Source organism: Scyliorhinus torazame, chromosome 12 (genome assembly GCF_047496885.1).
Source record: "Scyliorhinus torazame isolate Kashiwa2021f chromosome 12, sScyTor2.1, whole genome shotgun sequence".
Lineage (NCBI taxonomy): Eukaryota > Metazoa > Chordata > Chondrichthyes > Carcharhiniformes > Scyliorhinidae > Scyliorhinus > Scyliorhinus torazame.
Genome location: NC_092718.1, coordinates 222,344,252 through 222,359,560, shown reverse-complemented (window position 1 = coordinate 222,359,560; position 15,309 = coordinate 222,344,252). Strand labels below are relative to the sequence as shown.

General features: G+C 53.8%; 1 protein-coding gene across 1 annotated transcript in view; it reads right to left on the bottom strand.

The window, feature by feature from the left end:
* Nucleotides 1-15,309, bottom strand: part of pitpnab (phosphatidylinositol transfer protein, alpha b) — an 83,180-nt gene that overhangs the window by 25,110 nt on the left and 42,761 nt on the right. Inside the window, exons 5-6 of the mRNA XM_072469990.1 lie at nucleotides 15,051-15,125; nucleotides 7-90 (exon numbers count right to left, since the gene is read on the bottom strand). Of these exons, the coding sequence (XP_072326091.1) occupies nucleotides 7-90; nucleotides 15,051-15,125 (159 nt within the window). The remainder of the gene's footprint in view (nucleotides 1-6; nucleotides 91-15,050; nucleotides 15,126-15,309) is intronic.

Below are 15,309 nucleotides of genomic sequence, written 5' to 3'. Positions count from 1 at the left end.
ACTCACCCGAGCATGAATCTGGCTCCGGTCAGCAATGTCTATGTGAACAACTTCAACATGTTTCCACGTGTTGGGTTCCAAACCATGTACCTGCCGAGGGAGAGCAAAGTGACCATTGAAACTTATACTGGGGACAGTGTTGGGGACGGGTCTGTCACTGTAACACTGGGGTACAGGGCTGGTGGGGACGGGTCTGTCACTGTAACACTGGGGTACAGGGCTGGTGGGGACGGGTCTGTCACTGTAACACTGGGGTACAGGGCTGGTGGGGACTGGTCTGTCACTGTATAACACTGGGGTACAGTACTGGTGGGGACGGGTCTGTCACTGTAACACTGGGGTACAGGGCTGGTGGGGACGGGTCTGTCACTGTAACACTGGGGTACAGGGCTGGTGGGGACGGGTCTGTCACTGTATAACACTGGGGTACAGTACTGGTGGGGATGGGTCTGTCGCTGTATAACACTGGGGTACAGTACTGGTGGGGACGGGTCTGACACTGTAACACTGAGGTACAGTACTGGTGGGGACGGGTCTGTCACTGTAACACTGGGGTACAGTACTGGTGGGGAGGGTCTGTCACTGTAACACTGGGGTACAGTACTGGTGGGGACGGGTCTGTCACTGTGTAACACTGGGGTACAGGGCTGGTGGGGACGGGTCTGTCACTGTAACACTGGGGTACAGTATTGGTGGGGACGGGTCTGTCACTGTAACACTGGGGTACAGTACTGGTGGGGACGGGTCTGTCACTGTAACACTGGGGTACAGTACTGGTGGGGACGGGTCTGTCGCTGTATAACACTGGGGTACAGTACTGGTGGGGATGGGTCTGTCACTGTATAACACTGCGGTACAGTACTGGTGGGGACGGGTCTATCACTGTATAACACTGGGGTACAGTACTGGTGGGGATGTGTCTGTCACTGTATAACACTGGGATACAGTACTGGTGGGGACGGGTCTGTCACTGTAACACTGGGGTACAGTACTGGTGGGGACGGGTCTGTCACTGTATAACACTGGGGTACAGTACTGGTGGGGACGGGTCTGTCACTGTATAACACTGGGGTACAGTACTGGTGGGGACGGGTCTGTCACTGTATAACACTGGGGTACAGTACTGGTGGGGATGGGTCTGTCACTGTATAACACTGGGGTACAGTACTGGTGGGGACGGGTCTGTCACTGTATAACACTGGGATACAGTACTGGTGGGGACGGGTCTGTCTCTGTATAACACTGGGGTACAGTACTGGTGGCGACCGGTCTGTCACTGTATAACACTGGGGTACAGTACTGGTGGGGATGGGTCTGTCACTGTAACACTGGGGTACAGTACTGGTGGGGACGGGTCTGTCACTGTATAACACTGGGGTACAGTACTGGTGGGGATGGGTCTGTCACTGTATAACACTGCGGTACAGTACTGGTGGGGACGGGTCTATCACTGTATAACACTGGGGTACAGTACTGGTGGGGATGGGTCTGTCACTGTATAACACTGCGGTACAGTACTGGTGGGGACGGGTCTATCACTGTATAACACTGGGGTACAGTACTGGTGGGGACGGGTCTGTCACTGTATAACACTGGGATACAGTACTGGTGGGGACCGGTCTGTCACTGTAACACTGGGGTACAGTACTGGTGGGGACGGGACTGTCACTGTATAACACTGGGGTACAGTACTGGTGGGGACGGGTCTGTCACTGTATAACACTGGGGTACAGTACTGGTGGGGACGGGTCTGTCACTGTATAACACTGGGGTACAGTACTGGTGGGGACGGGTCTGTCACTGTCTAACACTGGGGTACAGTACTGGTGGGGACGGGTCTGTCACTGAATAACACTGGGGACAGTGTTGGGGACGGGTCTGTCACTGTAACACTGGGGTACAGGGCTGGTGGGGACGGGTCTGTCACTGTAACACTGGGGTACAGGGCTGGTGGGGACGGGTCTGTCACTGTATAACACTGGGATACAGTACTGGTGGGGACGGGACTGTCACTGTATAACACTGGGGTACAGTACTGGTGGGGACGGGTCTGTCACTGTATAACACTGGGGTACAGTACTGGTGGGGACGGGTCTGTCACTGTATAACACTGGGGTACAGTACTGGTGGGGACTGGTCTGTCACTGTATAACACTGGGGTACAGTACTGGTGGGGACGGGACTGTCACTGTATAACACTGGGGTACAGTACTGGTGGGGACGGGTCTGTCACTGTATAACACTGGGGTACAGTACTGGTGGGGACGGGTCTGTCACTGTATAACACTGGGGTACAGTACTGGTGGGGACTGGTCTGTCACTGTATAACACTGGGGTACAGTACTGGTGGGGACTGGTCTGTCACTGTATAACACTGGGGTACAGTACTGGTGGGGACGGGTCTGTCACTGTATAACACTGGGGTACAGTACTGGTGGGGACGGGTCTGTCACTGTATAACACTGGGGTACAGTACTGGTGGGGACTGGTCTGTCACTGTATAACACTGGGGTACAGTACTGGTGGGGACGGGTCTGTCACTGTATAACACTGGGGTACAGTACTGGTGGGGACGGGTCTGTCACTGTATAACACTGGGATACAGTACTGGTGGGGACGGGTCTGTCACTGTAACACTAGGGTACAGTACTGGTGGGGACGGGTCTGTCACTGTATAACACTGGGGTACAGTACTGGTGGGGACGGGTCTGTCACTGTATAACACTGGGGTACAGTACTGGTGGGGACGGTCTGTTACTGTATAACACTGGGGTACAGTACTGGTGGGGACGGGTCTGTCGCTGAATAACACTGGGGTACAGTACTGGTGGAGATGGGTCTGTCACTGTATAACACTGGGGTACAGTACTAGTGGGGACGGGTCTGTCACTGTATAACACTGGGGTACAGTACTGGTGGAGACGGGTCTGTCACTGTATAACACTGGGGTACAGTGCTGGTGGGGACGGGTCTGTCACTGTATAACACTGCGGTACAGTACTGGTGGGGACGGGTCTGTCACTGTATAACACTGGGGTACAGTACTGGTGGGGACGGGTCTGTCACTGTATAACACTGGGGTACAGTACTGGTGGGGACGGGTCTGTCACTGTATAACACTGGGGTACAGTACTGGTGGGGATGGGTCTGTTACTGTATAACACTGGGGTATAGTACTGGTGGGGACAGGTCTGTCACTGTATAACACTGGGGTACAGTACTGGTGGGGACGGGCCTGTCACTGTATAACACTGGGGTACAGTACTGGTGGGGATGGGTCTGTTACTGTATAACACTGGGGTATAGTACTGGTGGGGACAGGTCTGTCACTGTATAACACTGGGGTACAGTACTGGTGGGGACGGGTCTGTCGCTGAATAACACTGGGGTACAGTACTGGTGGAGATGGGTCTGTCACTGTATAACACTGGGGTACAGTACTGGTGGGGACGGGTCTGTCACTGTATAACACTGGGGTACAGTACTGGTGGGGACGGGTCTGTCACTGTATAACACTGGGGTACAGTACTGGTGGGGATGGGTCTGTTACTGTATAACACTGGGGTATAGTACTGGTGGGGACAGGTCTGTCACTGTATAACACTGGGGTACAGTACTGGTGGGGACGGGCCAGTCACTGTATAACACTGGGGTACAGTACTGGTGGGGATGGGTCTGTTACTGTATAACACTGGGGTATAGTACTGGTGGGGACAGGTCTGTCACTGTATAACACTGGGGTACAGTACTGGTGGGGACGGGTCTGTCGCTGAATAACACTGGGGTACAGTACTGGTGGAGATGGGTCTGTCACTGTATAACACTGGGGTACAGTACTAGTGGGGACGGGTCTGTCACTGTATAACACTGGGGTACAGTACTGGTGGAGACGGGTCTGTCACTGTATAACACTGGGGTACAGTGCTGGTGGGGACGGGTCTGTCACTGTATAACACTGCGGTACAGTCTGGTGGGGACGGGTCTGTCACTGTATAACACTGGGGTACAGTACTGGTGGGGACGGGCCTGTCACTGTATAACACTGGGGTACAGTACTGGTGGGGACGGGTCTGTCACTGTATAACACTGGGGTACAGTACTGGTGGGGATGGGTCTGTTACTGTATAACACTGGGGTATAGTACTGGTGGGGACAGGTCTGTCACTGTATAACACTGGGGTACAGTACTGGTGGGGACGGGCCTGTCACTGTATAACACTGGGGTACAGTACTGGTGGGGACGTGTCTGTCACTGTATAACACTGGGGTACAGTACTGGTGGGGACGGGTCTGTCACTATATAACACTGGGGTACAGTACTGGTGGGGACGCGTCTGTCACTGTATAACACTGGGGTACAGTACTGGTGGGGACGGGTCTGTCACTGTAGAACACTGGGGTACAGTACTGGTGGGGACGTGTCTGTCACTGTATAACACTGGGGTACAGTATTGGTGGGGACGGGTTTGTCCCTGTATAACACTGGGGTACAGTACTGGTGGGGATGGGTCTGTTACTGTATAACACTGGGGTACAGTACTGGTGGGGACAGGTCTGTCACTGTATAACACTGGGGTACAGTACTGGTGGGGCTGGGTCTGTCCCTGTATAACACTGGGGTACAGTACTGGTGGGGACGGGTTTGTCCCTGTATAACACTGGGGTACAGTACTGGTGGGGACAGGTCTGTCACTGTATAACACTGGGGTACAGTACTGGTGGGGATGCGTCTGTCCCTGTATAACACTGGGGTACAGTACTGGTGGGGACGGGTCTGTCACTGTATAACACTGGGGTACAGTACTGGTGGGGACGTGTCTGTCACTGTATAACACTGGGGTACAGTACTGGTGGGAACGGGTTTGTCCCTGTATAACACTGGGGTACAGTACTGGTGGGGACGGGTCTGTCACTGTATAACACTGGGGTACAGTACTGGTGGGGACGTGTCTGTCACTGTATAACACTGGGGTACAGTACTGGTGGGGACGGGTCTGTCACTGTATAACACTGGGGTACAGTACTGGTGGGGACGGGTCTGTCACTGTATAACACTGGGGTACAGTACTGGTGGGGACGGGTCTGTCACTGTATAACACTGGGGTACAGTACTGGTGGGGACGGGTCTGTCACTGTATAACACTGGGATACAGTACTGGTGGGGACGGGTCTGTCACTGTATAACACTGGGATACAGTACTGGTGGGGACGGGTCTGTCACTGTATAACACTGGGGTACAGTACTGGTGGGGACGGGTCTGTCACTGTATAACACTGGGGTACAGTACTGGTGGGGGTGGGTCTGTCACTGTGTAACATTGGGGTACAGTACTGGTGGGGACGCGTCTGTCACTGTATAACACTGGGGTACAGTACTGGTGGGGACGGGTCTGTCACTGTATAACACTGGGGTACAGTACTGGTGGGGACGGGTCTGTCACTGTATAACACTGGGATACAGTACTGGTGGGGACGGGTCTGTCACTGTATAACACTGGGGTACAGTACTGGTGGGGACGGGTCTGTCACTGTATAACACTGGGGTACAGTACTGGTGGGGACGGGTCTGTCACTGTATAACACTGGGGTACAGTACTGGTGGGGACGGGTCTGTCACTGTATAACACTGGGATACAGTACTGGTGGGGACGGGTCTGTCACTGTATAACACTGGGATACAGTACTGGTGGGGACGGGTCTGTCACTGTGTAACACTGGGGTACAGGGCTGGTGGGGATGGGTCTGTCACTGTAACACTGGGGTACAGTACTGGTGGGGAGGGTCTGTCACTGTAACACTGGGGTACAGTACTGGTGGGGACGGGTCTGTCACTGTGTAACACTGGGGTACAGGGCTGGTGGGGACGGGTCTGTCACTGTAACACTGGGGTACAGTATTGGTGGGGATGGGTCTGTCACTGTAACACTGGGGTACAGTACTGGTGGGGACGGGTCTGTCACTGTAACACTGGGGTACAGTACTGGTGGGGACGGGTCTGTCGCTGTATAACACTGGGGTACAGTACTGGTGGGGATGGGTCTGTCACTGTATAACACTGCGGTACAGTACTGGTGGGGACGGGTCTATCACTGTATAACACTGGGGTACAGTACTGGTGGGGATGTGTCTGTCACTGTATAACACTGGGATACAGTACTGGTGGGGACGGGTCTGTCACTGTAACACTGGGGTACAGTACTGGTGGGGACGGGTCTGTCACTGTATAACACTGGGGTACAGTACTGGTGGGGACGGGTCTGTCACTGTATAACACTGGGGTACAGTACTGGTGGGGACGGGTCTGTCACTGTATAACACTGGGGTACAGTACTGGTGGGGATGGGTCTGTCACTGTATAACACTGGGGTACAGTACTGGTGGGGACGGGTCTGTCACTGTATAACACTGGGATACAGTACTGGTGGGGACGGGTCTGTCTCTGTATAACACTGGGGTACAGTACTGGTGGCGACCGGTCTGTCACTGTATAACACTGGGGTACAGTACTGGTGGGGATGGGTCTGTCACTGTAACACTGGGGTACAGTACTGGTGGGGACGGGTCTGTCACTGTATAACACTGGGGTACAGTACTGGTGGGGATGGGTCTGTCACTGTATAACACTGCGGTACAGTACTGGTGGGGACGGGTCTATCACTGTATAACACTGGGGTACAGTACTGGTGGGGATGGGTCTGTCACTGTATAACACTGCGGTACAGTACTGGTGGGGACGGGTCTATCACTGTATAACACTGGGGTACAGTACTGGTGGGGACGGGTCTGTCACTGTATAACACTGGGATACAGTACTGGTGGGGACCGGTCTGTCACTGTAACACTGGGGTACAGTACTGGTGGGGACGGGACTGTCACTGTATAACACTGGGGTACAGTACTGGTGGGGACGGGTCTGTCACTGTATAACACTGGGGTACAGTACTGGTGGGGACGGGTCTGTCACTGTATAACACTGGGGTACAGTACTGGTGGGGACGGGTCTGTCACTGTCTAACACTGGGGTACAGTACTGGTGGGGACGGGTCTGTCACTGAATAACACTGGGGACAGTGTTGGGGACGGGTCTGTCACTGTAACACTGGGGTACAGGGCTGGTGGGGACGGGTCTGTCACTGTAACACTGGGGTACAGGGCTGGTGGGGACGGGTCTGTCACTGTATAACACTGGGATACAGTACTGGTGGGGACGGGACTGTCACTGTATAACACTGGGGTACAGTACTGGTGGGGACGGGTCTGTCACTGTATAACACTGGGGTACAGTACTGGTGGGGACGGGTCTGTCACTGTATAACACTGGGGTACAGTACTGGTGGGGACGGGTCTGTCACTGTATAACACTGGGGTACAGTACTGGTGGGGACTGGTCTGTCACTGTATAACACTGGGGTACAGTACTGGTGGGGACTGGTCTGTCACTGTATAACACTGGGGTACAGTACTGGTGGGGACGGGTCTGTCACTGTATAACACTGGGGTACAGTACTGGTGGGGACGGGTCTGTCACTGTATAACACTGGGGTACAGTACTGGTGGGGACTGGTCTGTCACTGTATAACACTGGGGTACAGTACTGGTGGGGACGGGTCTGTCACTGTATAACACTGGGGTACAGTACTGGTGGGGACGGGTCTGTCACTGTATAACACTGGGATACAGTACTGGTGGGGACGGGTCTGTCACTGTAACACTAGGGTACAGTACTGGTGGGGACGGGTCTGTCACTGTATAACACTGGGGTACAGTACTGGTGGGGACGGGTCTGTCACTGTATAACACTGGGGTACAGTACTGGTGGGGACGGTCTGTTACTGTATAACACTGGGGTACAGTACTGGTGGGGACGGGTCTGTCGCTGAATAACACTGGGGTACAGTGCTGGTGGGGACGGGTCTGTCACTGTATAACACTGCGGTACAGTACTGGTGGGGACGGGTCTGTCACTGTATAACACTGGGGTACAGTACTGGTGGGGACGGGTCTGTCACTGTATAACACTGGGGTACAGTACTGGTGGGGACGGGTCTGTCACTGTATAACACTGGGGTACAGTACTGGTGGGGATGGGTCTGTTACTGTATAACACTGGGGTATAGTACTGGTGGGGACAGGTCTGTCACTGTATAACACTGGGGTACAGTACTGGTGGGGACGGGCCTGTCACTGTATAACACTGGGGTACAGTACTGGTGGGGATGGGTCTGTTACTGTATAACACTGGGGTATAGTACTGGTGGGGACAGGTCTGTCACTGTATAACACTGGGGTACAGTACTGGTGGGGACGGGTCTGTCGCTGAATAACACTGGGGTACAGTACTGGTGGAGATGGGTCTGTCACTGTATAACACTGGGGTACAGTACTGGTGGGGACGGGTCTGTCACTGTATAACACTGGGGTACAGTACTGGTGGGGACGGGTCTGTCACTGTATAACACTGGGGTACAGTACTGGTGGGGATGGGTCTGTTACTGTATAACACTGGGGTATAGTACTGGTGGGGACAGGTCTGTCACTGTATAACACTGGGGTACAGTACTGGTGGGGACGGGCCTGTCACTGTATAACACTGGGGTACAGTACTGGTGGGGATGGGTCTGTTACTGTATAACACTGGGGTATAGTACTGGTGGGGACAGGTCTGTCACTGTATAACACTGGGGTACAGTACTGGTGGGGACGGGTCTGTCGCTGAATAACACTGGGGTACAGTACTGGTGGAGATGGGTCTGTCACTGTATAACACTGGGGTACAGTACTAGTGGGGACGGGTCTGTCACTGTATAACACTGGGGTACAGTACTGGTGGAGACGGGTCTGTCACTGTATAACACTGGGGTACAGTGCTGGTGGGGACGGGTCTGTCACTGTATAACACTGCGGTACAGTCTGGTGGGGACGGGTCTGTCACTGTATAACACTGGGGTACAGTACTGGTGGGGACGGGCCTGTCACTGTATAACACTGGGGTACAGTACTGGTGGGGACGGGTCTGTCACTGTATAACACTGGGGTACAGTACTGGTGGGGATGGGTCTGTTACTGTATAACACTGGGGTATAGTACTGGTGGGGACAGGTCTGTCACTGTATAACACTGGGGTACAGTACTGGTGGGGACGGGCCTGTCACTGTATAACACTGGGGTACAGTACTGGTGGGGACGTGTCTGTCACTGTATAACACTGGGGTACAGTACTGGTGGGGACGGGTCTGTCACTATATAACACTGGGGTACAGTACTGGTGGGGACGCGTCTGTCACTGTATAACACTGGGGTACAGTACTGGTGGGGACGGGTCTGTCACTGTAGAACACTGGGGTACAGTACTGGTGGGGACGTGTCTGTCACTGTATAACACTGGGGTACAGTATTGGTGGGGACGGGTTTGTCCCTGTATAACACTGGGGTACAGTACTGGTGGGGATGGGTCTGTTACTGTATAACACTGGGGTACAGTACTGGTGGGGACAGGTCTGTCACTGTATAACACTGGGGTACAGTACTGGTGGGGCTGGGTCTGTCCCTGTATAACACTGGGGTACAGTACTGGTGGGGACGGGTTTGTCCCTGTATAACACTGGGGTACAGTACTGGTGGGGACAGGTCTGTCACTGTATAACACTGGGGTACAGTACTGGTGGGGATGCGTCTGTCCCTGTATAACACTGGGGTACAGTACTGGTGGGGACGGGTCTGTCACTGTATAACACTGGGGTACAGTACTGGTGGGGACGTGTCTGTCACTGTATAACACTGGGGTACAGTACTGGTGGGAACGGGTTTGTCCCTGTATAACACTGGGGTACAGTACTGGTGGGGACGGGTCTGTCACTGTATAACACTGGGGTACAGTACTGGTGGGGACGTGTCTGTCACTGTATAACACTGGGGTACAGTACTGGTGGGGACGGGTCTGTCACTGTATAACACTGGGGTACAGTACTGGTGGGGACGGGTCTGTCACTGTATAACACTGGGGTACAGTACTGGTGGGGACGGGTCTGTCACTGTATAACACTGGGGTACAGTACTGGTGGGGACGGGTCTGTCACTGTATAACACTGGGATACAGTACTGGTGGGGACGGGTCTGTCACTGTATAACACTGGGATACAGTACTGGTGGGGACGGGTCTGTCACTGTATAACACTGGGGTACAGTACTGGTGGGGACGGGTCTGTCACTGTATAACACTGGGGTACAGTACTGGTGGGGGTGGGTCTGTCACTGTGTAACATTGGGGTACAGTACTGGTGGGGACGCGTCTGTCACTGTATAACACTGGGGTACAGTACTGGTGGGGACGGGTCTGTCACTGTATAACACTGGGGTACAGTACTGGTGGGGACGGGTCTGTCACTGTATAACACTGGGATACAGTACTGGTGGGGACGGGTCTGTCACTGTATAACACTGGGGTACAGTACTGGTGGGGACGGGTCTGTCACTGTATAACACTGGGGTACAGTACTGGTGGGGACGGGTCTGTCACTGTATAACACTGGGGTACAGTACTGGTGGGGACGGGTCTGTCACTGTATAACACTGGGATACAGTACTGGTGGGGACGGGTCTGTCACTGTATAACACTGGGATACAGTACTGGTGGGGACGGGTCTGTCACTGTATAACACTGGGGTACAGTACTGGTGGGGACGGGTCTGTCACTGTATAACACTGGGGTACAGTACTGGTGGGGGTGGGTCTGTCACTGTGTAACATTGGGGTACAGTACTGGTGGGGACGCGTCTGTCACTGTATAACACTGGGGTACAGTACTGGTGGGGACGGGTCTGTCACTGTATAACACTGGGGTACAGTACTGGTGGGGACGGGTCTGTCACTGTATAACACTGGGATACAGTACTGGTGGGGACGGGTCTGTCACTGTATAACACTGGGGTACAGTACTGGTGGGGACGGGTCTGTCACTGTATAACACTGGGGTACAGTACTGGTGGGGATGGGTCTGTCACTGTATAACACTGGGGTCCAGTACTGGTGGCGACGGGTCTGTCACTGTATAACACTGGGGTACAGTACTGGTGGGGACGGGTCTGTCACTGTATAACACTGGGGTACAGTACTGGTGGGGACGGGTCTGTCACTGTATAACACTGGGGTACAGTACTGGTGGGGACGGGTCTGTCACTGTATAACACTGGGGTACAGTACTGGTGGGGACGGGTCTGTCACTGTATAACACTGGGGTACAGTACTGGTGGGGACGGGTCTGTCACTGTATAACACTGGGGTACAGTACTGGTGGGGACGGGTCTGTCGCTGTATAACACTGGGGTACAGTACTGGTGGGGACGGGTCTGTCACTGTATAACACTGGGGTACAGTACTGGTGGGGACGGGTCTGTCACTGTATAACACTGGGGTACAGTACTGGTGGGGACGGGTCTGTCACTGTATAACACTGGGGTACAGTACTGGTGGGGAAGGGTCTGTCACTGTATAACACTGGGATACAGTACTGGTGGGGAAGGGTCTGTCACTGTATAACACTGGGGTACAGTACTGGTGGGGACGTGTCTGTCACTGTATAACACTGGGATACAGTACTGGTGGGGAAGGGTCTGTCACTGTATAACACTGGGGTACAGTACTGGTGGGGAAGGGCCTGTCACTGTATAACACTGGGGTACAGTACTGGTGGGGACGGGTCTGTCGCTGTATAACACTGGGGTACAGTACTGGTGGGGATGGGTCTGTCACTGGATAACACTGGGGTACAGTACTGGTGGGGACGGGTCTGTCACTGTATAACACTGGGGTACAGTACTGGTGGGGACGGGTCTGTCACTATATAACACTGGGGTACAGTACTGGTGGGGACGCGTCTGTCACTGTATAACACTGGGGTACAGTACTGGTGGGGACGGGTCTGTCACTGTAGAACACTGGGGTACAGTACTGGTGGGGACGTGTCTGTCACTGTATAACACTGGGGTACAGTATTGGTGGGGACGGGTTTGTCCCTGTATAACACTGGGGTACAGTACTGGTGGGGATGGGTCTGTTACTGTATAACACTGGGGTACAGTACTGGTGGGGACAGGTCTGTCACTGTATAACACTGGGGTACAGTACTGGTGGGGCTGGGTCTGTCCCTGTATAACACTGGGGTACAGTACTGGTGGGGACGGGTTTGTCCCTGTATAACACTGGGGTACAGTACTGGTGGGGACAGGTCTGTCACTGTATAACACTGGGGTACAGTACTGGTGGGGATGCGTCTGTCCCTGTATAACACTGGGGTACAGTACTGGTGGGGACGGGTCTGTCACTGTATAACACTGGGGTACAGTACTGGTGGGGACGTGTCTGTCACTGTATAACACTGGGGTACAGTACTGGTGGGAACGGGTTTGTCCCTGTATAACACTGGGGTACAGTACTGGTGGGGACGGGTCTGTCACTGTATAACACTGGGGTACAGTACTGGTGGGGACGTGTCTGTCACTGTAGAACACTGGGGTACAGTACTGGTGGGGACGGGTCTGTCACTGTATAACACTGGGGTACAGTACTGGTGGGGACGGGTCTGTCACTGTATAACACTGGGGTACAGTACTGGTGGGGACGGGTCTGTCACTGTATAACACTGGGGTACAGTACTGGTGGGGACGGGTCTGTCACTGTATAACACTGGGATACAGTACTGGTGGGGACGGGTCTGTCACTGTATAACACTGGGATACAGTACTGGTGGGGACGGGTCTGTCACTGTATAACACTGGGGTACAGTACTGGTGGGGACGGGTCTGTCACTGTATAACACTGGGGTACAGTACTGGTGGGGGTGGGTCTGTCACTGTGTAACATTGGGGTACAGTACTGGTGGGGACGCGTCTGTCACTGTATAACACTGGGGTACAGTACTGGTGGGGACGGGTCTGTCACTGTATAACACTGGGGTACAGTACTGGTGGGGACGGGTCTGTCACTGTATAACACTGGGATACAGTACTGGTGGGGACGGGTCTGTCACTGTATAACACTGGGGTACAGTACTGGTGGGGACGGGTCTGTCACTGTATAACACTGGGGTACAGTACTGGTGGGGACGGGTCTGTCACTGTATAACACTGGGGTACAGTACTGGTGGGGACGGGTCTGTCACTGTATAACACTGGGATACAGTACTGGTGGGGACGGGTCTGTCACTGTATAACACTGGGATACAGTACTGGTGGGGACGGGTCTGTCACTGTATAACACTGGGGTACAGTACTGGTGGGGACGGGTCTGTCACTGTATAACACTGGGGTACAGTACTGGTGGGGGTGGGTCTGTCACTGTGTAACATTGGGGTACAGTACTGGTGGGGACGCGTCTGTCACTGTATAACACTGGGGTACAGTACTGGTGGGGACGGGTCTGTCACTGTATAACACTGGGGTACAGTACTGGTGGGGACGGGTCTGTCACTGTATAACACTGGGATACAGTACTGGTGGGGACGGGTCTGTCACTGTATAACACTGGGGTACAGTACTGGTGGGGACGGGTCTGTCACTGTATAACACTGGGGTACAGTACTGGTGGGGACGGGTCTGTCACTGTATAACACTGGGGTACAGTACTGGTGGGGACGGGTCAGTCACTGTGTAACACTGGGGTACAGTACTGGTGGGGACGGGTCTGTCACTGTATAACACTGGGGTACAGTACTGGTGGGGACGGGTCCGTCACTGTATAACACTGGGGTACAGTACTGGTGGGGACGGGTCTGTCACTGTATAACACTGGGGTACAGTACTGGTGGGGACGGGTCCGTCACTGTATAACACTGGGGTACAGTACTGGTGGGGAAGGGTCTGTCACTGTATAACACTGGGGTACAGTACTGGTGGGGACGGGTCTGTCACTGTATAACACTGGGGTACAGTACTGGTGGGGACGGGTCTGTCACTGTATAACACTGGGGTACAGTACTGGTGGGGATGGGTCTGTCACTGTATAACACTGGGGTCCAGTACTGGTGGCGACGGGTCTGTCACTGTATAACACTGGGGTACAGTACTGGTGGGGACGGGTCTGTCACTGTATAACACTGGGGTACAGTACTGGTGGGGACGGGTCTGTCACTGTATAACACTGGGGTACAGTACTGGTGGGGACGGGTCTGTCACTGTATAACACTGGGGTACAGTACTGGTGGGGACGGGTCTGTCACTGTATAACACTGGCGTACAGTACTGGTGGGGACGGGTCTGTCACTGTATAACACTGGGGTACAGTACTGGTGGGGACGGGTCTGTCGCTGTATAACACTGGGGTACAGTACTGGTGGGGACGGGTCTGTCACTGTATAACACTGGGGTACAGTACTGGTGGGGACGGGTCTGTCACTGTATAACACTGGGGTACAGTACTGGTGGGGACGGGTCTGTCACTGTATAACACTGGGGTACAGTACTGGTGGGGAAGGGTCTGTCACTGTATAACACTGGGATACAGTACTGGTGGGGAAGGGTCTGTCACTGTATAACACTGGGGTACAGTACTGGTGGGGACGTGTCTGTCACTGTATAACACTGGGATACAGTACTGGTGGGGAAGGGTCTGTCACTGTATAACACTGGGGTACAGTACTGGTGGGGAAGGGCCTGTCACTGTATAACACTGGGGTACAGTACTGGTGGGGACGGGTCTGTCGCTGTATAACACTGGGGTACAGTACTGGTGGGGATGGGTCTGTCACTGGATAACACTGGGGTACAGTACTGGTGGGGACGGGTCTGTCACTGTATAACACAGGGGTACAGTACTGGTGGGGATGGGTGTCACTGTATAACACTGGGGTACAGTACTGGTGGGGATGGGTCTGTCACTGTGTAACACTGGGATACAGTACTGGTGGGGACGGGTCTGTGTCTGTATAACACTGGGGTACAGTACTGGTGGGGACGGGTCTGTCACTGTATAACACTGGGGTACAGTACTGGTGGGGATGGGTCTGTCACTGTATAACACTGGGGTACAGTACTGGTGCGGACAGGCTTGTTACTCACATTCTCTGTGTTTCCCATGTCAGACTTGTGCCAAGTTTCAATTTTGAGCAGAAAGTCATCCTTCATATATTCGTTCTGTCAGATGAAGATTGAAAGTGTTTAGCTGTGAGTTTTGTTCCCAAATTACAATGACAAAGAACTGAGCGCACACAAACGCTGCTGATTCAGGAGACGACTGCTGCACACAGAGTGGGGCAGAGAACCTCAACCTCTCCCTGGTCCAGTTTCACCCTCGCTCCCGTTGCTGAAATACCCATTT